The following is a 24,365-nucleotide window of genomic DNA, read 5'->3' on the forward strand; positions in this document are numbered from 1 at the left end:
AAATTACATTTCTGGGGGAGACTGAAACTGAAATTAAATTAGGTGTTAGTTTACAGTTTGGGAACTTGGCCTAAGTAACACCATTTTGGGCCTGTGGTTTTCTTTTGAAAAAGAGAAAAAATATATATATTTCAGTAATACATGTGTGCGGGTGTTAGATTCTAGTTCTGATTGAGGGTTTGTTGTTTCCCTATGAAACTGGGCTGGATCCTGAATTCTGGTTTCCTCATATATCTGGCTGTGACTCTCCAACTAAGGTTTCTAATTTTCTTTCCTTCTTTTGACTTGGAATCACTGAGAACTAAAATTGCTGTTTTGGGGACACCCGGGTGGCTCAGTCGCTTAAGTGTCTGCATGATCTCTGGGTCCTGGGATCCAGCCTCGCATGGGGCTCCCTGCTCAGCGGGGAGTCTGCTTCTCCCTCTGCCCCTCCCCACCATGTGCTTTCCTCTCTGCCAAATAAATAAATAAAGTCTTTTTTTAAAAAAATTGCCGTTTTTCCTGAAGCCCTGCAAACTGAAGCTAGACAACTTGAGATAAACCAGAGAAATTGCCACAACAGCCCACGTTTAGACCATCTTCGTGCCTTTTGCTGTATGGGCCACTCAGAAAGATCACCAAAGATATTCAGACTGCAAACCAGGAAAATTTATCAGATTGCCACTGCCTACTCTTACTCTCTGAAGATGCTGTGAGCCTAACAATCTAGAAATCTTCTCACTGGTAGCACTCAGGACCACACTGGGTTTATAATTTGCTCCAACCAATAACGCTTGTTTCCTTTGTTTTTCTTTTATTTCCATAGAGATGCCTCTTTTTAATTACCTGATTACTTGCACAATATGGGCCTAATTTTTGGAACCCCCTTGAAAGACCACCTCCTGAAATGAGACACAACTGTTTAACTGAATTGACCTATTTTCAAAAGACTAGTTCCTGAGATATGGAGCAGACCTCTCTCTTAAGGTCCAGAACAGAACATTGAACTCTGGTTACCAGGGAATAATACTGATGTCTGATATTTTTCTAAAAAAAATCTTGATCAAAGGGGAATTGTATAAAATTTCTGGACATAAGATTCTCCATTCTGAAGCTCCATTTTTCTTTCCAACACATGAACTCTTGAACTGGGCCAGGAGCAGCAATTGTTTTACAAACAGTTGGTCATAAAGTTTGAGCAGAGGAACTGGCATTCAGATCCTACGATCAAGTGAATTAATACATACCAGAGACAGGTTTGTTTGATGGCACCAATAAAATAATCAATAAGATAGTAATCAGAAGTGGCTCCACTGGTTAGCACCAAAGGAGCAGTTTTTTTCACTTCTTTATCTAAATCATGTAATCACCCCTTCCTTCTTGCTCATCAAAACCCCTTGCTTTCCCTACGTGACCAAGACCCTTTTCTGATTTCTCCGGAATCTGTGCACCTCAGTTGCAATTCTGAGACCCCAAATAAAGGCCTTTGTTCTTTTTCAGTTTTGCCTCCTTTACTCAGTTGATAAAATGATATGCAAATAGAATAAGACAATGCAAAACGCATAGCATGGAAAGATAAATTGTTTTGGAAACATTTTTCAAAAATGTAAATATGCATAAAAACATATTTATGTATAAATGTATGTACTAAATATAAAATAAATATATGCGCACAGGCGCGCCCGCAACACACACACACACACACACACACACACACACACACACACACACACCTGGAGTTGTCAACTATTTCTCACAGTGGGTCTTGATTCAAAGTTTGAAAAGTCCCTGAAACAGAGGACTCAAAAGGATCCTGGCAAGGGAAATTCAAGGCCAAATAAGAGAGCCCCTTTCCTCTCCCTTTGCAATGTAGAGCAGTTAATGGAGGGAGAGAAAATGGCGTGGGAAGGAGGGGACACCGGAGTGAGGTCAAGCGAGGAGCAAAGGGCGTATCAGGACGGGGAGGTGCCGGATGCCCGATTGTCAACTGAAGGACCCGGGAAGGTTGATTCTGCAATCTTCCCTTAAATGCTAAAGCCAAAGAACTTCCGCGTTCCTCGTCCTGAAAAGCGTACAAAGATGGGGATTCGCCGTGCTCCCGGAGGTCACACTACATGGGGCCAGTTCCCGCGCAGGGAATTATTATCCAGGGCACAGAGACGGGAGGTGGGCGGGGCGTGGGAAGCGCGGGAAGGCCTGACCTGGTCAGTCTTCAGAGCGACTCACGTCGTGCTCTGCACAGCCCACCAGAGGAACCAGCAGCTCTGCACTCTGGGACCCATTCGCGGGAGGGAGCCCCACGGCACGGGTTGGGAGTTGTGCGCTTTCCAAGGGCCAGCCGCGCTCCCAGCCAAAGGGCAGCACCCGCCTCCGCCTCCGCCTCCGCCCCCGGCCACGGCCCTGGCCCTGCGGCAGGAAGGCTCGGCCTCCGGGTCGCCGGAGCCCACGTGACCTGCTGCGCGGGCCACCGCCTCCGCCGCGCCCAGGCCCCGCCCCTGTGACGTCTCACCGCTCTCTGATTGTCGGAACATTCCGCCTCTTTCTGCGTTCGCTAATTGGCTGGCCCGGCAGGCAGCGCCCCCCCCCCGCCACGCCCCCGGAGTCGTGGGGAACGCGTTTGGGGGCGGGGCCTGGGTCGGAGGGGCGGGGTGAGAAGGTTCCGCGCGGGTAAAGGGGCTGCCTGGAGCGCGGTCCGAGCGTTCTGCCGTCGCACGCCGCCTCGCCTTCCCGGCTCGCAGCCTGCCCCTCCCCCCGCCCGCCGCCGTCACCCGGGAAACGGGCCGCGATAGCCGGCTGACCCGAAGCTGGTTTCATGGCAGCCGCGAAGAAAGCAGTTTTGGGGCCATTGGTGGGGGCAGTGGACCAGGGCACCAGCTCAACGCGCTTTTTGGTGAGCCCAGGGTGACATTTGAGGAGGCGCTGAGCCGAGGCGGGAGCCCAGGGACCTTGGGTCTGGCTGTCGAGTCCCCATCCTGCGCCTTCCGCGACCCCGGGCCCCGGGTCGCTAGGCAGAGGGTGGAGGCCAAGGCCCCCAGAGCGGGACCTGCCACGCTGGAGCTGCCCTGAGTGGGCCTGGGGGACCTCGGCCTCTCGCGACCCCCGCGGCCGAGTTGAGCAGTCCTGGCCTTGGTGGTGGAGCCGGGTCACCTACTAATAGGGGACTCCACCCCCAAAGGGAGCTAGGACTCGCCGAGCATCCGTGCTGAGCGGCCCGCCTACAGCCAGGGACAGGTGGCCACATTGACCGCTACTGCGGGCTTCCCCAGCAGCATTTGGCCTGCGGGGCGCAGGACGTCCTTGGATGGGGCGAAAGCTGTGTCACGGCTTTGGTAGCCTAACACAGCGTCCTTTGGAGCAGTAGAACGAATATAGTATTGGCGTGATGATGCGTTGTCATCCTCTCCCACAGAAATTGCAGAAGGTGGAATGCCGGCGTGGTGGGGTGGGGGGCGGCGCTGAACACATTAGGAAAAAGTCACACTACACTGCTTTTACCAGCATCTTTATTTAATTTCGGAGACTCGAAAATTTCAGTTCTGATACTTTGCCGGTTACAAACAGATGGTTTTCTCCGTGCTTCACAGCATAAAGTGACAGGAAAATTCTGTTTCTCTTTTTATTTACCGTATATGACAGCAGTTTTATCACAACGGAGTGCTATTTAAGGGACTCCGCTTATTAGTATGTTTTGTGCAATTAGGAAACTTGCTCCTAAAGTGATCTAGCAGCGAGTTTAGTAAGATAATTTAAAAGTAATTTAAATAAATGGTGGTTAAGAACTCAAGCTTTCAATGGACATTTGACTCAGTTGACAGGTTGATGTAAATATTGAATGATTATTTAGCTATGTCTTCACTTTCCTTCAAATCATTTTTTCGTGCATTATTTTGTATGTGTATATATCTGTGCATATATGTATACATTATATATAAAGTTTACACGTTTTTTCCAAGTTCTGTTGAGCTGACCACTTGACTAAAACCTGCATTTGTGCCTTCATTTTGATACTTGTCTCCCTTGTCTAAAGTGAAAAGCTTTCAGTCCAATTTTAGTTTGAATCTTCTTTAATGACTTACCCTGGTTTGAGCTGCTGAGACATAGTTCTACTGCCTCTTATATTGCTTATCTTTTGATCACCCAGGGCAGGTTTCACTTTGTCTTATTTTCATATCAATGTTTGTAAAGTAATCCTGAATCATAAATAAGATAGTCTAACTGGATTTGATTAATATATAAAATACACAATCATCATTACCATCTCCCCAAATGAAGAAAGACCATTAAGACATGTGTGTTAACTGTGGGTTAATTTTTGAAATCATATTCAAGAATTGCCCACACAAATGCCCGTAGGGGCCAGCCAGGTAGAAGGTGGAGAGCAGACTCAGGCCAAGGGGACAGCCTACAGCTGCCAAGCAGGAACACCAGCCTAGTGTTGCCAGATCTTCAAGTTCTTTAAGAAAAGCTGATAGTCTATAGAGTTTTCAGTGAACTCTTTCTGTTCTTAAATGTTGGCAACTAGTTCATAAAGCATGGTGGGGGCCAAACTCAGCATGGCGATTGTTCTCAAGTTTATACAGCTTTCGCCCTCTGTGAATATGGGTAAAGTATTTCATAACTTTGTAGGCTTCCTTTTTAGGAGCCAGCCTTATGTGCTTGTCTTCCTTTTGACTCTTCACAGCTGCTGTCCATGTAGCCCAGTAATCTTCTTTATCCACTGCAGGTTGTTCCTCAGATTCTGCTGCCCCAAGAGGCATCTTTCTGCATTGGTGGGGGAAGAATTCGTCAACCTCATGTTATCACAATCATTTGTTCAGTGTGTGACATGGACAACACAAGCCCCCGGAAGTTGGGTTCTCTTTACTGGGCCCTGTATAGCATGATCTCATTGAGTAAACTAAGGTGAAAATTCCCAAGATTCCCATCCTGCTTATAGAATGATGCATAAAAGTTGATCAAGTAAGTTTTCTGCTTCTTGAGAAACAACTATGAAAGCATGCTTCACAGGTAGATAAAAGACTTAGAGATCATGTGTGAAATCGAACAGAACTTAGGAACGGTCTAGTGAGGTGTTTTCTTCTTTGGTTATAAGGAAAGCGGTTGCTAAACCACTCCCTGCAAAATGCAGATAATAGATTTGCTGAATACGTGCTTCAATCCCAGGGTGATTCCCAGGAGTTGTTCCAGTCATTTTGTTCTGTGTTGTAATTATGACTCAAAACTCATTGCTTACCTTCTCAGGAAAGAATACAGTGGATACAGACTGTTATAAGGAGCCTACAAAGTTAAAGGTGTTTGAGTAACTTCCTGACCATTATTCATTAGATTGGCGTACCGCATTCAACTTTTACAAGACCCATAACCTCTGCAAGCTTTCTTCTTCCTTTTTCTGTACTAGCAATGTTAGCTTTCTCCCATGATGGACACAAGATTTCTTTATTCATGCTCTTTCATCTGAGCAAATTGCCTCCTCCCGTTCCCCAGATCTGCTGCTTGAAATTCAAGTCTACCTCCAAATGGTGCTTCAACGGCCATCTCTTAGCAGGTCTTCCTCAAACCCTTGGAATGTCTACCCCTTCCTATTCGACGTTTCCTAAACCTCTATTCCTAGCTCTTCTCACCTTCTCTCTATTATAGTTATATACCTGTTGTACTTTGGAGCAGGGACCTCTTTTGAAGTCTTGTTGGTCTCTGTTCCTTAAAACATCTTGGTCAACACCACAGAGGAACGCGTGTTTTGTCTGCGGGGAGCTCTTGCTACATATCTATCGAATAGATGTTTATTTCTCTTTAATAGGCTAACTGAATTTTGATTCTTTTTTTTTTTTTACCTTGCCAAAAAATCCTGAAACTTCGTGACTTGGGTATGCTTGATTATTTCCTTTCTCCTGTTTTAGGAGTAGACCTGCCCTTCTAGAACATGCTCACTTCTAGCTCTCGAAGAGTCCCCCCTGCGACCCTATGCGTAGGCTTTGTGCTGAAGGGAGAATTCCATACTTGTCTGATAGGAAAGTGAATTGAGGTTGGCACGTGATTACTCAGATTACAGAATAGGAACTTCTTGGAAAGAGAATCAGTGTAACAGGTTTTAAGGAGGGGCCAGGCCATTTCTTTAGAAGACCAAAGTTTCAGCTGAAACAGTCAACTTCCTTCTTTCATTTGGTAACTTTGTTTTTCCCCCCTTTAAGTTGGATGTTACAAAAAGCAAAGGCTTGGAATGTGTTGCGACTTGAAATGTGTTGGATGTAGCAGTTGAGGATTTTTCCAGCATTATCTCATTTAATCCTCCTAACAACCGTGATGTACGTAGTATTATTAAGCTCCTTTCCATGGGTTATTGGACTGTGCTGAAGACTGTGCCCAAGGTCGCAGAGTAACGGGTGGAACTAGGATTCAAGACCAGGTCTGCTGCACTCAGAAAGAAGGCTGTCCTCCTAATTCCTGCCCTAGGCTTCCTGGCTGCCTGGAGCGCTGTGAAGGGCAGATGAGAGGCTGGGGAAGGCCGCTCACCACCTTTCACGTGTCCGTTCTGATTACAATCACAGGTGAATCTTCACCAAGAAAAACATACGCATGCATTCGTTTCGCAATATGTTAAAAAAAAATGTTGCCTTTGAATAAGTCTTGCTGGTTTTGATCATATGTGACTCAGATTCAGCGGGTCCTGGGCAGGGCTCAGGTGTAGTCACCGTGGATAATGGTTGCACAACCATTTTTGTTCCAATAGCCAGCATCTCCAAGCATGGCTAGAACTGTAGTTCTGTGCTTGCTGTGGCAGGAAGCATTGCCTTGGCCCCCATTGTTCCATCATACTTCGAGATTTCATCAGGCTTAGGGACTGATTTCCGCTTTCTTTCTTTCGACATGTATTTATTAAGCACCCATGAGGGGCTGGGGACTAATGAACAGTAAATTTGGTAAAAACTCATCTGGTTCCTAGGTAGAACGAGGCCACTGTTGTTATAAGTGCAATCGTGTTTCTTTTGTGTGTTCTTTTTTCCACTAGGTTGGCTTATTTTCTTGCCCATCACCTTAAACAAATGGCAAGAACACAGTGTCATCACAGAGCTGCCACCCCCTCGCTCTCTTGTCTCCCATAGCATTGCATGTTAAGAGCTTTCAATGTTGAGCTCCTTAAAGGGCGGGATGGTATCTGTTTTTTCCTCCCCAAAGCCTAACACAGCAACTCGCGTGTAGTGGATGCTCCCTGCATGACGACATCCGAGCCCTTCACATGTGTTGACTTGAACTCTAGGATTGGAAGACTAGGAAGGGTAAAATTTGTGGAGTCTTGGAAAAAGTCTAATTTAGCAGCTCTAGCTGTGTTCAATATAGTATATGCTATTTAATACGGTTTCATTTTTAAGAAAAATATAATGTCATTTGCCATGTTTTCCTTACTTCTGTGGCTTGTTGGAAGATGCCAGTATGCCGTTTGTGGTCAAGTTGGCAATGTAATACATTCGTAGCTAGTATTTTTATTTTAGGTCATTCAAATTTATGTAGTATCATAGAGTTCTAGAGAAGGAGTTTACATTCCTGAAAACTATTTTATCACATAGTGAAGCCGAGTGCGGTGTAAAAGCGTAGGCCAGTGGGGAAGTCATGTGAAGAGGGAAATGAATGTGCATGTTTATGATGGGCTGGCTGAGTTAGTCATAGGATGAGTGAGCAAGGGTAAGTGAATTCATCTTTGGACCCTAAGGGACAGTTTCTTAGTAAGGACAGCATGTCCTTACTTTACCACTGTCCTTCTAAGACAAGGAAGGCATGCGTTGTTTAAGAAAGTCCTTAAATAGCTTTTTATAAAAATTATTTTCCTTGTGTCTTCACTTTTTAAGCCATCCCTCTCCCGCAAAGCTGGAATTGAGTCATGAATTAGGCTTAGTGGTGACTATAGAGCTGGTGACTTCTAATTCTACCACTTGAAGATAATAGTAGTAGTAGCTCTAATAATAATAATAATAAGCATTAGTAGTAGCAGCAGCAGCAGTAGCGGTGACATTTTTGGGGTGTATGCTATGTGCCTGCACTGCTAAATTCCTTTCCTACGTTCACTTTTTCTTCAGTTTTTTTTTATTTTTAAGATTTTATGTTTTGCGAGCGAGAGAATGTGCACATACACGTGTGTGTGCACACGGAAATAGGAAGAGGGGCAGAAGGGGAGGGGGAGGAAGGTGGAAAGAATCTCAAGCAGACTCCCCGCGAAGCAGGGAGCCCATTGCAATGGGCTCCATCCCAGGACCCTGAGATCAGGACTTGAGCTGAAACCAAGAGTCCAACACTTAACTGACTGAGCCACCCAGGCGCCCCTCAGTATCATTCAGGACTTAGATGGTCAGTATTCCTTTTTTTTTTTTTAAGATTTTATTTATTTATTCGACAGAGATAGAGACAGCCAGTGAGAGAGGGAACACAAGCAGGGGGAGTGGGAGAGGAAGAAGGAGGCTCATAGCGGAGGAGCCCGATGTGGGGCTCGATCCCATAACGCCGGGATCACGCCCTGAGCCGAAGGCAGACGCTTAACCGCTGTGCCACCCAGGCGCCCCCCCCTTTTTTTAAACCTCTCTTCAGCTTGTAATTGCCCTCCCCATAAAACAGAATCTAGAACTGAGAAGTGATTTGGACTTAGAGATGAATATAGTACAGGTGGCTTTGAATCCTCATTCCCACTGGGCGGTCGAACTGCCGGCTGGTGGTGGTAGTAACAACAGTAATAACAATGAAAATAGTTGTGGCAGCACCAGCGGTGGTCTCATACTACGTTCCTGCCCCATGTGAAATACTTGCCATGAGTTCTTCCATTTAATCCTTTGACAGAGAGAAAAGTCGAGGTTCAGAAAAGTTAAAGTCAAACCGCTGACGTGGGCAGGACTGGAGCTTGACCCCGCACCCCCGCTCTGTGTACCTCCCAGGCCGGTGCTCTTTGCCTCCGTGTTAACACCAAGCATGAAGTTCTCATCTGCCTCTCTGCCCAACACAAAATTCTGAGAACAAATTGATCTCTTTCTTGCTGCCTTTTTAAAAATTCAAATATAACCGCCGACATGTAACCTAGCGTAAGTTTAAGGTGTAGAAAGTGTTGTTTGACCCATTTATGTATTGTAATATGATGCCCACGGTTAACACCTCTATCATGCCACAGAATTATCATTTCTTTTTCATGCTGGGAACAATTGAGATCTAGTCTCTTGGCAGCTTTGAAGTTTATAATACAATATTGTTGGCTCTAATCGCTATGCTCTGTGTTAGATCTCCAGGACTTACCTGTCTACTAGTTCCAGGCTCGTAACCTGAACAGATCTCACTCTTTAAGCTTATGACCTAAAATATAAGCAGCTGTCCGCTGGACATCTCTGTCTATGCCCGAATAGAACCCCAAACAACACATTATCTGAAATGAACTCTGCGATCTCCTTAACCCCTTTGTGTTAACAACAACTGGTGCTACCCTATCTTGTGTCTTGTAAACTCTGCCTGTGCCAGCCTGTCCCCTGTCATCCATGAGTGTCCCTCCTTTTCCTCTACTCCTCCCCGTCCAAGCTCTTGACGCATCTAATTACTTATATCCTAAATTAAATCTCTCTCAGCAATGCACTTCAGTTTCTTTCGATCCCCACGGCTGCTCCCCCTCTGACAGGAGCCCTCAGCTGTCTCACCTGGATCCCCACAGACACATGGTAGCTGCTCTCCCCGCCTCGGCCTAGCCTCCCATCCCTTTCTCAGGCCCACACGCACTCCCTTCCAATCCACCTTAAGTCTTAGCCTAGAAGTTATCGCTTCTGATAGCCCTTCTCTCTGACCCCCACAAGTCTGAGTGAGGTGAACTTTTTCCTTTTATGTCCTAAAACTCCATATTTGCTGCCACTTAATGGAGGATGAAAAGATCATAATTTGTATTAGCATGATTTTGTACTGGAAAAGCACTGAACTGGCATGTAAAAAACTCCGAGTTTAGTCCCATGTGTGAGTATTTTCCAATCTTTCAGAGCTCACTTTGGAAGTATGAGAGCATTACATTAGGGCCATGGGTTTCAGTTTGTGTCATCATTTTGTTTTTTGCCCTAGAACTCCATTGTTAAGCTCTTTTCTGAAAGGGCCTAAATCTGGAAGCTCAAGTCAATAAAATGTGAAATCTGAGGTATGGCGTGGCCCAGAGGCTCAGCTGGAGCTCCCTGTCCCTCCTTTCTAGGTTCTGAAGGGTCCTGGAGATGCAAAGAGTACGTTTTGAAAATGCCAGCCCACAGGGTCTTGAGGATCTCTTCCAGGAAGCGTAGAGTCCTTGTGCCTTCAAATATTCCTTTTAATTAATTTTCGTAAAGAGAGCCTTCGATTCTGTGCTGTTGTGCGTCTGAAATTTTAACTGACTTAAACTTGGTGAATTTCAAATCCGAAAAGGGAGAGAAAGGTGAGGAACTTCTGTAGTTCTGAGGTCTTTCTCCTTTGCCACCTAATGAGTTTTAAACAATGACCATGCTAGAACTTTTATAAGACAGACCATATAGCCATTGCCATCTTCAGTTGACAGTGGCTTTTGAAATCTGTTGGAAAACATCAGACTAGCATTCTCGCTACTGGGTTGGCATTGTGTTCTCATATCTTTGTAACCCTCCAAGCAGAAAGGATTGTGGAAGCATCATTAGCCTTCTTTGTACATTTGTCCATCTGCAGACAAAGGGACAGACATTGAAACTCTTCGCAGGAATCTAGGTGTATGAGAAAAACATTACTGCAGAACTTTGCTGTCCTGTACTCTAGCCACTAGCAACTGTGGCTATTGACCACTTTCAATGTGGTTAGCCCAAGTTGAGATGGACCATAAGCATAAAATAGATACCAGATTTCAAAGACTTACTTCTAAAAAAGTAACAGGTCTCAATAATAGTTTTTGCTGTTGACCACGTGTCAGAATGATAATTTTTTAGATATATTAGCCTAAATAAAACATTAATAAAATTAATTTTACCTGCCTCTCTTTACGGTTTTTTTTAATAAAAAAAACCTTAAAATTGCATAAGTGGTTTGCATTGCATTTCTATTGGACAGTGCTGCAGTTGGTGAGTCTAAAAATATGAAACCTAGAAAGTATCCCACAAACTTGGAAGTGTTGCACAGGGTCAGCTCCTAAACCTCTGAAAGTAGTGTCTGTTTTCTGCACAGTTTCAGAACTCTGAAGAAGTAAGGAGGTCCGGGCTCCAGCCTGTTACATCCAAATGCTCCATGGTCCAATAAGCCAAACGGAGTTTACCAAAGTTCTTCCGTTTTCTCTGCCTATTCCAAAGTCCTACGAATCCATTATTAGTGTGAGGGTCCTGAAGTTAGCCTAGTTAAAACTACGAGATGATGGAACAGGGATCCTACTCCATTCAGAGCCCCATAGCTCTTGAGGTCTTTATGAATTCAGCCAACCAGAAGGGATACCTTGTCTCTTAACCCAGAGTCCCTTGAGGATTTGCAGGTAGACCCTAGAAGCAGCAGTAGTATGGATAAAAGTAATACAACTCCGGTTTCCTGTGAGAGATTTTCTGCCACATAACCATTTCTCATTTGACTTGATAATTTTCCTCCCAATAAGTACCTGGTAGACCCTATTTTTTCAGACATTCACCAAATATTTATTGTCAGCCCTATGCCAGGCACTCTTCAAGGCCCTAGAGATAATTCAGAATAGAACAAGACAAAATGGAGTGAACATCCTAGAGCTACAGCCTAATGCTAAGTCGTAAATATAGGAGGCTATTACTTGGGTTCTGTCAAGTGCGTTTTATTTATGACCTGCCAAGTTAACCTTTGACTTGTAAGATATTTTATCTCCTCAAAGGACTTGAGAATTTACCTTCTTGCTTTCATTATATTTATCACTTCCTCCCAAAAGGGACATAGTGTGCTGGGGAGGGAGGGCGGCAGCCGCTCATGGGATGTTCTCTCTCTTTACTTTCCCTTTCGTAGACTGCATTGAGCAGGTAATTTTCTCCCACAGGAAACCTAGGTGTGGAAACACTTTCTTACCTAATTGGATGTAAGTTTACCACGGTAATTACAGTGATTTCGGAAGATGAGTTTAATTAAAATATGAATCCCGACTCTGAAAGCCTAAGGACTTTGGTACTCAAGTATAGGTAGGCCCAGGTGAAAAAGAATGTATATGAGAAAAGGTGGCTACGTTTTTTTTAAGTATTGTTTTAGTAGTGTTAAAATTATGGAGGGTTGTATAGCCCTTCTTGGGTAGCTTTCATCCATTGGTTTAAATGTTTTATACCAAAGGTCAACAATTCATGACAAGTATGTCACAGGGAGCACTCAGCCAGGTGGATGCCAGGAAACACTTCTCCCCCTGTTGTTAATAGGGCTCTGTGTACCTTTGTAAGAGCTAAATGCATTGCTGCGCTTCCCTTCAAAGGAATTTGCACAGTGCCCTTCTCTGCCCCGGCATCCAAGATGGAAGCAGACTGGAACCTTACACCATCACCGTCAGCATTTTGCCACCTCTCTCTTATTCTTGGTTTTCCTATTCTCTCTTGAGATCCATGCTATTAATTGGTTGATGTATTCAATTTCTTACACCTGGAGCCAGTTTTTTTTTTTTTTAAGAATAAGAAATTGCCCCTTTAGCTTCATGTTCAATAGATTTCTTTTTATCATGATTCTATTTGAAGAGAAGGTAGAACATTCTGTGTGGCATTTCATCTGATTGGACTTTTTCTATCAGTAACTGAGAACTTCAGTTGCTGAATAGCTTTGAACACCTTTGCTCTCTACGTGCATTTTCACCCTAATATTGCAATATGTTTTTCAGGTTTTCAATTCAAAAACAGCCGAACTACTTAGTCATCATCAAGTGGAAATAAAACAAGAGTTTCCAAGAGAAGGGTATGTTTCCTGATTTAATATGTAAAGATACCTCATGTTTATTAATCCATCTCCCCTTACCAGCCCTGTGGCCTTGTAAAGTAAGCTTGACCAAACCGCTGCTGAGAAGACTTGAGAGAGAGGTTTTAGTCAAGGAAAGAAGCAATACCTTGGTGGCTCTGCAAAAAACACGTGGGTGATTGATGGCTTGGGAATTCAGTGACAGAAAAGGAAGGGATAATAAAGTAGTAAGGCAAAGGAGTATTAAATATCAGAAATTCCACAATGACCTTGAAGGCATTTAGTTCTGTGTCCGTCCTTGGCGAACACCGCTTTGCTGATTGGAGTGTAAGCATTCACATCTCTCTCTTTTTTTTTTAAGATTTTATTTATTTATTTGACAGAGATGGAGACAGCCAGCGAGAGAGGGAACACAAGCAGGGGGAATGGGAGAGGAAGAAGCAGGCTCATAGTGGAGGAGCCTGATGTGGGGCTTGATCCCAGAACGCCGGGATCACGCCTTGAGCCGAAGGCAGACGCTTAACCGCTGTGCCACCCAGGCGCCCCAGCATTCACATCTCTTATCATCTAATGCTGAAGTCCTTCTTCTTGGGGATAATGTGCATATGTAGTAGTTGTGATTAAATAGAATGTTAAGTATATTATTTAAAATTTAATGATGTTTATGATACACCCACTTTGAAAACCTGTGGCAGTTTCTTATGAAATCAGCCATATATCTGTAGATTCTGCTCTTAGGAATGTATCCAAGAGAAACGAAAGCAGAAAGCATATGGCTGTAGAAAGACATACATGAATGTTTATAGCAGCTTTATTCATAATAGCCCAAACTGGAAACAACCCAAATGCCTGTCATCTGTAGGATGAATAGCAGTGGAATACCATGAGGCAGATTTTAAAACGTGAATTGGTGCTTGCAACAACATGGTTGATTTGTATTAATATCATGAAACAAAAAAGCTGAACACAAAGGAGTACGTACTACATGGCTGTATCTGAGATATAAGAAGAGACTAAAGTAATCTAAGATGATAGAAATCCAAAACTTGGTTGCCTGTGGAGTATGTGATTCACTTGAAAAGGCATGGAAGAACTTTCAGGAGTGATAGGAATAATTCTATATCTTGACTGGGGTGTTGGTTAGATGGATACATACATTTGTTAAAATTCAACAGATCGTGTACTTTTGATCTGTTTATTTTACTTTAAAATTTAATTTGCTTTAAGAAAGAGAAAAAAAAACTTGATGCTGTTCCAAATTTTAGTATTTTCTTTCCATGAAAAATGTTCTCCTACGTTTTAGAGAATTACTTTAATAATAAACGCTATTGCTACAGTACCAGCATTAGAATGACTGTCCACAGGCCTAATCCCAGTGCAGTTTGGAGAGAGAGCACCTAGGTCTTGAAGAGACAGAAGTTAGAAATATGTGGAAGGAGGTTAAGTTTTTAGAAAAAGAATTGAGACAACTCAAAGCTCAGGAAAGGCTGGCAGGCTCAAGGAAGGCCAAGAAGGAAGGCAGTTGGAATTCCCTCGTGCTTGCAGATTGTAGGGTAGGATTCTTAAAATTTGGGTCTTTTTTACTTGTGGTTTTCCTCAATTGCCATTTGCTTTTTCCACATTTCTCTTCTTTGTCATTTATTATGAGCCTTTCATCTTCATAAGGTCCTCGTACCTTACCAAAATGGCACCGGGATTAGGTCTGAAAATTGGAAGCAATCCCTTGTCTACGTGAAATCATTACTGGAAGAAATTTAAATTTTTTCCCCTAAAAATCACAAAATCGTTTGGGAGAAAAATGGGGCAGAAGAGGTTAATATACTTCTTTGACTTTCCAGAATTCCTTTTGCTTCATAAATAAATAAGTACATACACAAGTAAATAAGTAGATCAAATCAGTCCATCCATCCCAAGACTAATATATATATTTCAGTCTACTTAGAAATAGCTAGTGACTGGTGAGAATGTGTAGATGGTTTATTAAAAGTCATCGAAACCACAGGATATAAAGAATTGGGGACCTAATTCTTATTGGATTTGAAAAAATTATTTAAAAGTAGGTGAGTATCTGCTCTTTGTGGTCATTACTTGCCTTCTTTCAAATGATTAATTACTATATGAAGAATAAGAAAAATGTAAGGAAAATAGGCTTTTGTTTAAAATCATTTGTTTAGAATATTGGTGATGCTTTCCTTTGCTAATGTAATTTTCTTTGATTTATGCACCAGCCACACCCTCAGAAGTGCACATTTCTAGAGAAATAAATTACGTTTGTATTGCTTTCTTGTGGACTAACAAAATACATTCTTTTGTTCAAAGATGGGTGGAACAAGATCCTAAGGAAATTCTGCAGTCTGTCTATGAGTGTATAGAGAAAACATGTGAGAAACTTGGACAGCTCAATATTGATATTTCCAACATAAAAGGTATTTTTAATAGAATATTTTTCTCCATGTATGATTATCTCAATCAAATTTATTCATTCCTTCATTCAGCACATAATTGAATGCCTGTGCAGTGGCAAGCATTTCTGTGCAAACCAAGGATGCAACAATAAATGGGAAGATTAGGTCCCTGTTCTCATGAAGCTTTTATTCCAGTGGGTGTGAGCCCAACAATAACAGCAGACAAATACAAGCCGATCTCAGATACTGAGAAGTCCCATGCAGAAGCTAAAACTGATTGATACAGTGGGGTGAGCCTGGAGAGGCTTATTTTAGTTTGGTTGGGTAGAGAAGGCCTCTCTGAGGAGGGGACACTTCTGCTGAGGTCTCAGATGCCAAAAGGGGCACAAACAGCTGAGAGAAAAAAGTTTCAGGACAAGGAAGCAGCATGTGCAGCATTCCTGAGGTGGGAATAAGCTTGGCCTACGTCTGGGTCAGAAAAAGGCCAGTGTGTCGAAAGTGGAGTAAAAGAAGGGTGAGGGCAGGGGTGCATCAGGGGTTTCAGTAGGAGCAGAAAGGGGGGAAACGGATAGGGCCTTGTCGGCCATGGTTAGGAGTTTGGGTGTTATTTCCCTAGCTGGTTGTATTTCTTTTGCAAATTCTAGTTTGATTGGTGTTAGTTGTCCTCCACGAGGAACTCCGTGGATTTCAGGTCTGGATGAACAGTGTCTCCAGAATTAAAGTTCACTCTCCTGCTCGACAGCACACAGGAGCCCAAGACAAGTAAACAGGCTGCTTCTTAAAGAGTTGGGAAGCCCTGTTTGCCTGTGCCTGGACTCAAGGAGCTACAAAGTATATAAAGAATTAAAACACCAGATACTCTCATTCATCCTCATGTGATAGAAGCAAAACATAGTATACACTGCTTTAACCCTGAGAACACAGGGGGCCCGGCTGGCTTCCTTGGTAGAACATGCGACTCTTGATCTTGGGGTTGTGAGTTCAGGTTGAGTACGGAGATTATTTTAAAAAATAAATTTAAGGGGCGCCTGGGTGGCTCAGTCGGTTAAGCATCTGCCTTTGGCTCAGGTCATGATCCCGGAGTCCTAGGATCGAGCCCCGGATCAGACTCCCTGCGCAGCGGGAGTCTGCTTCTCCCTCTGCCTCTCACCCCGCTCGTGATCGCTCCCTCTCTTTCTGTCTCTCAAATAAATAAATAAATAAATAAATAAATCTTTTTAAAAAGTAATAAATAAATTTAAAAAACCGGAGAACATAAAATTTTCAGTGATTAAATTCTCTTGTATCAAAAGGAGTGGCCACACTGTTAGAGAAAAGGGAAACCTCCACACCCACTGCCTGGCTCTGCCAAACGTATCCACACACATTTCTGTCTTCTGTCTGCTCTCAGAGGGTCTCAGAAAGGCACCTTGTTCTCCAGAATAGCTTCCCAGCTGTGGCTGCATCTCATTTCCAAATGTTATAATGTGCCTCAAGCACACATTTTCCGGAGACTGTTTTCCTTACAAAGCTTTAGACCTCTTCCCACATGGCACTTTAGTAGCCCCAGAGCCTTCCTCCGGGGCTCTTATTTCCCTTTGGGTTGTTTTAGGGTTTGGGTTTTTTTTTTTCCTAAAAACATGTTCCAATTATAAATTATGATTTTATTTTTATTAATTTTTTAAGCGGGCTCTAGGCCCAACATGGGGCTTGAACTCACGACCCCAAGATCAAAGAGTTGCATGCTCTACTGACTGAGCCAGCCAGGTGCTCCTGGTTTTATTTTTTATTTTTTTAATTTTTTTTTAAAGATTTATTTATTTATTTACTTGACAGAGATAGAGACAGCCAGCGAGAGAGGGAACACAAGCAGGGGGAGTGCGAGAGGAAGAAGCAGGCTCATAGCGGAGGAGCCTGACGTGGGGCTCGATCCCATAACGCCGGGATCATGCCCTGAGCTGAAGGCAGACGCTTAACCGCTGTGCCACCCAGGCGCCCCATCCTGGTTTTATTTTTAAATAAGAATGCCTACCATCCATAATTCCACCAACAACAATTATAACACCCTACAGTATTTCGAAAGGCTTTTTCTAAGTACATTTTCTTAACTGTGATTGTAACTTTTCACAGGCAGTATTAAGCAAAGTTGAACCAGAGATTTTGAGGTCAGTGTTTAACTAGTTAATTTGACTCGCAGCACTCATTGTTGAGAAAAATACCTCCTGAAAAAGAATGTACAGGTGAAGCATGAACCTCCTAGCTACAGTGTACTCACTTGGGTTTATATGAGCCGATGATGAGAGGATCTGTAACTAACAGACTGTGGGGCCAGGAAATTATATATATTTTATGCACGTAACTCTTATAAGCTCCTGAATGGGAGATAAAGCAGAATGGAGAACTACAGAACCTGAATATGTAATTCTGAGAAAGGGAATTAAAATTAGGCACTATTAAGAGAGGCATGTATGCTGGGATTAGCAGCCAGAAAAGTTTTGTTTTGGTTTTGGTTTTATCTTTTATTTAAATTTGATTTAATTAACATATATTCTATTATTAGTTTCATAGGTAGAATTTCGTGAAGTTTTGTTTTTGTTTTTTTTAAAGATTTATTTATTTATTTTAGAGAGAGAGCGCGCATGCCTGAGCATGCAGAAGCATGAGTGGGGGAAGGGGCAGAGGGAGAGGGAGAGAAGCAGACTCCCCGCTGAGCAAGGAGCCCAACATGGGGCTGAATCTCACAACCCTGAGATCATGACCTGAGCGGAAATCAAGAGTCTGGTGCTCAACTGGCTGAGCCACCCAGGTGCCCCAGAGAAGTTTTCTTTAAAAAAAAAAAGAAGAAGAAGAAGAAGACACAGGAGGGCCTGGCTGACTCAGTAGGTAGAGCTTGTGACTCTTGATCTCAGGGCCGTGAGTTCAAACTCCACATAAAAAAAAAAATCTTAATACAGAGGATTTTAGGGTAAAAGTGACGAGAAGTTGGAACAGTGAAAAAGTTCAGAGGCGCTGCCTCAGGCCTATGTGCCCTGAGGAGAAACCAGGAATGGAGACGTGTTTATGGCTGCAGAAGAATCCTGAGAAGCTATTTCACTGGACTTTGACCGTCTGCAAGAAGAGCAATTTTCCTTGGCACAAAGGAATCAAATTAAGGTAGAAGGGAAAGAAGGAGTGGTCTGGGAGGAACCTGTGACCAATGAGTCAGAGAGAAAATAGCTCTAGATTACATTCTGAATATAAGTTCGAATGAGCCAATAAAGAAAGGTAGCCCAAAGGGCATAGGATAGTGACTCAGAGACCGTAGCTAAGCGAGCAGCCAGTCTGGTTATGGAAAATGAGCATAGTGGGGAAGAATAGGAGATTTCACCGGACCATGAGTTCACTGTGATCCCACAGTGTAAAGCTGTCACTAAAACTATCACGTTCACGGTATTCCAATTTAGCAGTCCATTGCTGAGGTCCCACTGAGTTCTCTGGCCTCTGGTGTGTTCTCAGTACTGCTGGGCAGTTCCTTTATGTGTCCTGCTTAGCTCAGTCCCATTCTCTGCAACTGTTAGTCCACTCTCTCCTCGATAATATTGATGACAATGAGGGGCACCTGGGTGGTGCAGTCCGTTAAGCGACCAAATCTTAGTTCCGGCTCAGGTTGTGATCTCAGGGTCGTGGGACCGACCCCTGACTCGGGCCCCACGCTCCGTGTGGAGTCTGCTTGGGAGTGTCTCTCTCTCTGCCCCTCCTGCTCGTGCTTTCTCTCTCTCTAAAATAAATTAATTACTTAAAAATAATACTGATGACAATGATGGAAGCAGTAAGGAACATTTATTGAGCAGTTACTATGTGCCAGGCACTGTCATAATACGCATTAACTCAGGGATTCCTCATTGTAACCCTGTTAGGTGGGAACTATTACCTCTGTTTTACAGAAGATAAAACAGATTGAGATCCAGGATCATGCTGCTAGGAAACAGAAATTCGAATTTGAACCCCAACAGTCTGGCTTCAGAACCTGAGCTCTAATTGAATAGTGCCCCAAACTCATGATCCGATTTTGCTTGAGCCCATTTGAGCAGGTAATCTTGTGTGCTACTTCACAGAGGACATTGAGGCTCTGGGGGCTTACTTCCTCATTTCCTGTGCCCGTACTTAATACCTAGAACTCTTTTTTTTTTTTAAGATTTTATTTATTTATTTGACAGAGAGACAGCCAGCGAGAAAGGGAACACAAGCAGGGGGAGTGGGAGAGGAAGAAGCAGGCTCCTAGCGGAGGAGCCCGATGTGGGGCTTGATCCCAGAACGCCGGGATCACGCCCTGAGCCGAAGGCAGACGCTTAACCGCTGTGCCACCCAGGCGCCCAATACCTAGAACTCTTACCCACTTCCCCGCATCACAAGGAAAGCAATAGCCTTCTGTCCTTCCTGAGGCTCCTCCCTCCACCTGTGCATTAATCTCATCCCCTCCTGTCACTACAAGAATCAAGACCATGTCGCATTGATTTCCAGCTCCCCTGCCCCCCCATTCTCCTTTTTCTTTCATCTTTATTCCTACAAACATTAGTGTCTTCTGTTTTTAAGGAAATGCTCCCAAATCTCTTCCTTTTACCCTGTGCCTCTAAGTTTCTTGAAGTAGACCGTCAGTCATCTTTGTACCTTTAGGAAAGGTGTTCTAGTACGTAAATTTGCATTGGATTTAGATAAACTGTTAGCTAGACTCTCTAAGAAAAAAGAAAGCGTTCAAATACATAAATGAAAGGGAGAAAGTTACTACTGATACTAAAGAAATACAAAGCATCGTAGGAGAATACAATGAAAAATTCTAGGCCAATAAGTTGGACAACCTAGAAGAAATTGGTAAATTGCTGGAAAACTACAATCTTCCCAGACTAAATCTTGAAGAAATAAAAAATCTGAATAGGCCAAACATTAACAAAGAGCTTGAATCAATAATCAAAAACTAAACTAAACTATAAAGCCTCTGCACAGCAAAGGAAACCATCAACAAAATAGGCAACCTACTAAATGGGAAAATGTATTTGCAAATCATATATCTGATAAGGGGTTAATTTCCAAAATTACAAAGAACTCCTACAACTCAATAGCAAACAGTCCAATTAAAAAGTGAGCATGAGACCCAAATGTCATTTTTCCAGAGAAGTCCTGCAGATGCCAACAGGCATGTGAAAAGATGTTCTTCATCACTCATTATCAGGGAAATACAAATCAAAGCCACAATGAAATATCCCATCACGCCTATCAGAATGGCTGTTCTCAAAAAGACCGTGACAACTGTTGGCGAGGATGTGGAGGAAAGGGAACCCTTGTGCGCTGTTGGTGGGAATTCATACTGGTGCAGCCACTCTGGAAAACAGTATGCAGTTTCCTCAAAAAAGTGAAAACAGAACTACCACATGATCCAGCAATTCCACTTCTGGGTATTTATCCAAAGAAAATGAAAACACTAATTCGAAAAGATAAACACACCCCTATGTTCATTGCAGTTATGCACAATAGCCAAGATAGGAGCAACCAAAGTGTCCATTGATGGATGAATGGAGTATACAATGGAATATTATTCAGCCACTAAAAAGTGAAATCTTGTCATTTGTGACAACATGGGTGGACCTTAAGCGTATGCTAAGTGAAATGAGAAGACAAGCACTGTTAAGACTTTACTTTTATGTGGAATTAAAAAAAAAAAACAACCACAGAACAAAACTCATAGATGGAGAAAACAGATCGGTGGCTGCTGGTGGGAGGGGGGCAAAATGGAAGAAAGTATGGATGAGGTACAAACTCCAGTCATGAAATAGGTAAGTCATGGGGATATACTGTACAGCATGGTGACTATAGTCAACAATATTGTATTGCATATTATGTAACTTTGTATGGTGACAGGAGGATACTAGATTTACTGTGATCTCTTTGCAGTGTATACACCTACCCAATCATGTTGTATACCTGAAGCTAATGTTATGTGTCAATTATAGACCTCAATAAAAAATATATATTGTTCATTTTACATAGGCCAGTTTTCATTGCTGTCTATTACACATAAAATCTCCTTAAAGTAAAATCTAAGTAATTACTTTTTTATTTAGATTTTAGTGTATTGTTCTAAAAATAAACTGTTGTTTTGAGCTTTAAAAAGAAGATTATTTAGAACAAGGGAACTATTGGTGCCCCTCAGCTCTGTACTGGTGAGAACATTCCTATTGTGTTTTATTCTGGGTGTACAATTTGAACAGTATGGACAGGAAGTTGCGTGTTCCTAGGAGGGGTGATGAAGGGATTTTAAATTTTTTTTAAAGATTTTATTTATTTATTTGACATAGAGACAGCCAGCGAGAGAGGGAACACAAGCAGGGGGAGTGGGAGAGGAAGAAGCAGGCTGCCAGCAGAGGAGCCTGACGTGGGGCTCGATCCCAGAACACCGGGATCACGCCCTGAGCCGAAGGCAGACGCTTAACGACTGCGCCACCCAGGCGCCCCTGGTGAAGGGATTTTAAATCATGCCACGTGAAAGGGCGCCTGGCTGGCTCGGTCGGTAGAGCATCTGACTCTTGATCTTGGAGTTGTGAGCTTGAGCCCCATGCTGGGCATAGGGATTACTTGAAATAAAAAGAAATAAGCCATGCCATATGGTGGGAGCAGTGGAAGGAAATTGGACTGTTTAGCTTACACAGGGGAAGACCTGGGGAACAAGAGAGCTACCTCAAGTTTGTGAAAGACTCGCATGTATGTAGAAGACATATTAACCTTACTCCATGTATCTCCAAGCCTGTAGCTAAGAGCTATATGTGAAAGCTACAAGGAAGACAACTTTTTTTTTTAATAACAAAGTTGTGAATAAAGATTGGTCTGCCTCGAGAGAGGTAGTGAGTATTTTGTCACTAGAAGTGCTGTCTGAATGGTCACATGATGAATGGTTTTGGGGGGATTTAAGCGGAAGACCTGTTACTGATTATATAACCTTTAAAGTCGGTCCTCATCTTACATTCTGAGAGAGTTCGATCCTTCAGGCCAGTGTGTTCAACCGAGGCTGCATGATAGAATCACTTGGGGAGTTTTAAAGAAAAATACTAATGTTCAGATCCTACCCCAGTCTGTTAAATTGGAATGTTTGGGTCATGGCCTGGGCATTGAGACTGTTTTTAAAAGCTCTCTGGTTGCTTCTAATGTACAGCCAAGTCCGAGAACCTCTGATTTAGCTGAATCAAGCTGAATTGAATAAAATGGTATGGATTAGTATTTTACTTAGAAGAACTATAACTGCAGCGTTGGAGTTGTGTGAAGGTCAGCACAATGTAAATGTCATCACATACTGTATTTATGCCTGGTTCAAATTCCGATGTCTTAGAACATATTCCAATACGGGAACAAAATAATTTCTGAAGAACCACAGCAGGAGGTTGCCCAGAGTGAAGGATTTTATCTGTAGCTGTTTTTTTTTTATTATGTTCAGTTAGCCACCATATAGTACATACGTAGTCTTTGTTGTACTGTTCAAGGATTCATTAGTTACGTATAACACCCAGTGCGCATCACCACACGTGCCCTCCTTAATACCATCACCCAGCTACCCCATCCCCCCCCCCCGAAACCCTCAGTTTGTTTCCCGGAGTCCAGAGTCTCTCACGGTTTGTCTCCCTCTCTGATTTCCCCCCCCTTCAGTTCTCCTTCCCTTCCCCAATGGTCCTCTGTGCTATTTTCTCAAAGGGCAGGCACGCGCACCCAGAGGGAAATTTTACCTATGGCAATTCGTAAATAAATGGATGAGGTGATTATTGGTCTCCATAGAATAATAATCGAGTATTGTAAATTTGGAATTAGTGCATTCCCTTTTTTATGGGGTAACCTGAGCGCCTTTCATTTGGCTATTGATCTGGGTCCATGTTGTCGTGTGCCCGTGGTGGAGCGGGAAGCAATCTTGCAGAAATAGAAAGAAGCACTTGACAGTGGCTGTTTACTTTTCTCAGAGCTGCTCACAGACAGTATATTGAATACCACTACAAAAGTGCCAAATATTTTTTCGAATTGTTACGTTTAGTTATGCCTGTAAAAAAAAAAAAAAACACATGACAACTATTCTCCTGAAGTAGTTTTCTGCTTGTTTAATTTGTATTCCCTTCTGTTTAATCTTCTCTTTCAAGCTATTGGTGTCAGTAACCAGAGGGAAACCACTGTAGTCTGGGACAAGTTAACTGGAGAGCCTCTCTACAATGCTGTGGGTAAGCTGTTGTTCATGGAGGCCAAACACACGGCCTTTGTCCACTTGCACACATTGGCACCCTGAAACGTCTGGCTGAGATCGCATGCAGTCGTGTTTCCTGTACTCAGATGGGATGGCCAGAATAGTTCTCTAAGAAGTTAGTTGTCCTATATTTACCATCTTCAGGTGTTTATTCACATCTCGAATTAAGTCTTTCTCTTGCGTTCTCGTTTTCCTGATTATTTGTATTATGCGATTGGTTCAGTGTTGCCACAACTGTTTCGTAGTCCCTGCTGTTTCTGACATCTAAAAGAGATCTCACCTTCTCCCTTCAAAAATCAAAATTATGCATGTTCATAGTCATCTGTCTATAAAGTACTTAGGTACTTGTTCTTCCCATCTAGTAATTTGAATTGACTTATCTGAGGTTATGAAAATAAAATTCTCAACATTTTAGCTCCTTCTGCTACACATGTGGCTATTTCAGCAGGGGTTCAAAAACTCAAAATTGCAAATACACTAACATTAGGTATCACATCTTCCTTAAATGTAAATGACCATGAGTATAATGTGGCATATCTTCGCACGTGACATTTGGGCGCTAATGACACTGTCAGTTGCTAAAAGGAAAATTTTGTTGTAAATATACAGTCGCTAACATGTACCATTCTATTCACAAATAGCAAAATGCAAGTTTTTGTCAATAAAATACCAGGTTGTCAGGTGGGGAATGGAGGCAGAAATTGTCAGAGATGGGATGATTTCTAGAGTGAGCTATTTTTACTTGATAGTTATTTTAGTATAGTTACTTTAGTGTAGTGATTGGAAGAAAGTGATATTCAAGCAGGAAATATACTAAAACGATGCCTTGTAAGAGTAGCATGAAACCTTTGGAAATAATCTTTATAAAAAATTAAGGTATTTAA

General features: G+C 42.8%; 1 protein-coding gene and 1 long non-coding RNA gene across 8 annotated transcripts in view; one reads left to right on the forward strand and one right to left on the reverse strand.

Annotated features, from left to right (window-relative positions):
* LOC113265835 (uncharacterized) overlaps positions 1-2,353 on the reverse strand; it is a 56,511-nt gene extending 54,158 nt beyond the window's left edge. Inside the window, exon 1 of the long non-coding RNA XR_006411100.3 lies at positions 2,181-2,353. This is a non-coding gene — a long non-coding RNA (uncharacterized LOC113265835). The remainder of the gene's footprint in view (positions 1-2,180) is intronic.
* A 260-nt stretch (positions 2,354-2,613) lies between these two features.
* GK (glycerol kinase) overlaps positions 2,614-24,365 on the forward strand; it is a 71,233-nt gene continuing 49,481 nt past the window's right edge. For 3 of the 7 annotated variants that reach the window (XM_026513268.4, XM_026513273.4, XM_048213454.2), the window contains exons 1-4: positions 2,614-2,869; positions 12,776-12,849; positions 15,169-15,275; positions 23,381-23,458. In XM_026513268.4, coding sequence (XP_026369053.1) covers positions 2,792-2,869; positions 12,776-12,849; positions 15,169-15,275; positions 23,381-23,458 — 337 coding nt within the window. In that variant the 5' untranslated portion in view covers positions 2,614-2,791. The remainder of the gene's footprint in view (positions 2,870-12,775; positions 12,850-15,168; positions 15,276-23,380; positions 23,459-24,365) is intronic. The other 4 variants (XM_026513272.4, XM_026513269.4, XM_048213453.2 and 1 more) reach the window with 2 other exon arrangements.

This window comes from Ursus arctos, chromosome X (assembly GCF_023065955.2).
Source record: "Ursus arctos isolate Adak ecotype North America chromosome X, UrsArc2.0, whole genome shotgun sequence".
NCBI classification, from domain to species: Eukaryota; Metazoa; Chordata; class Mammalia; order Carnivora; family Ursidae; genus Ursus; species Ursus arctos.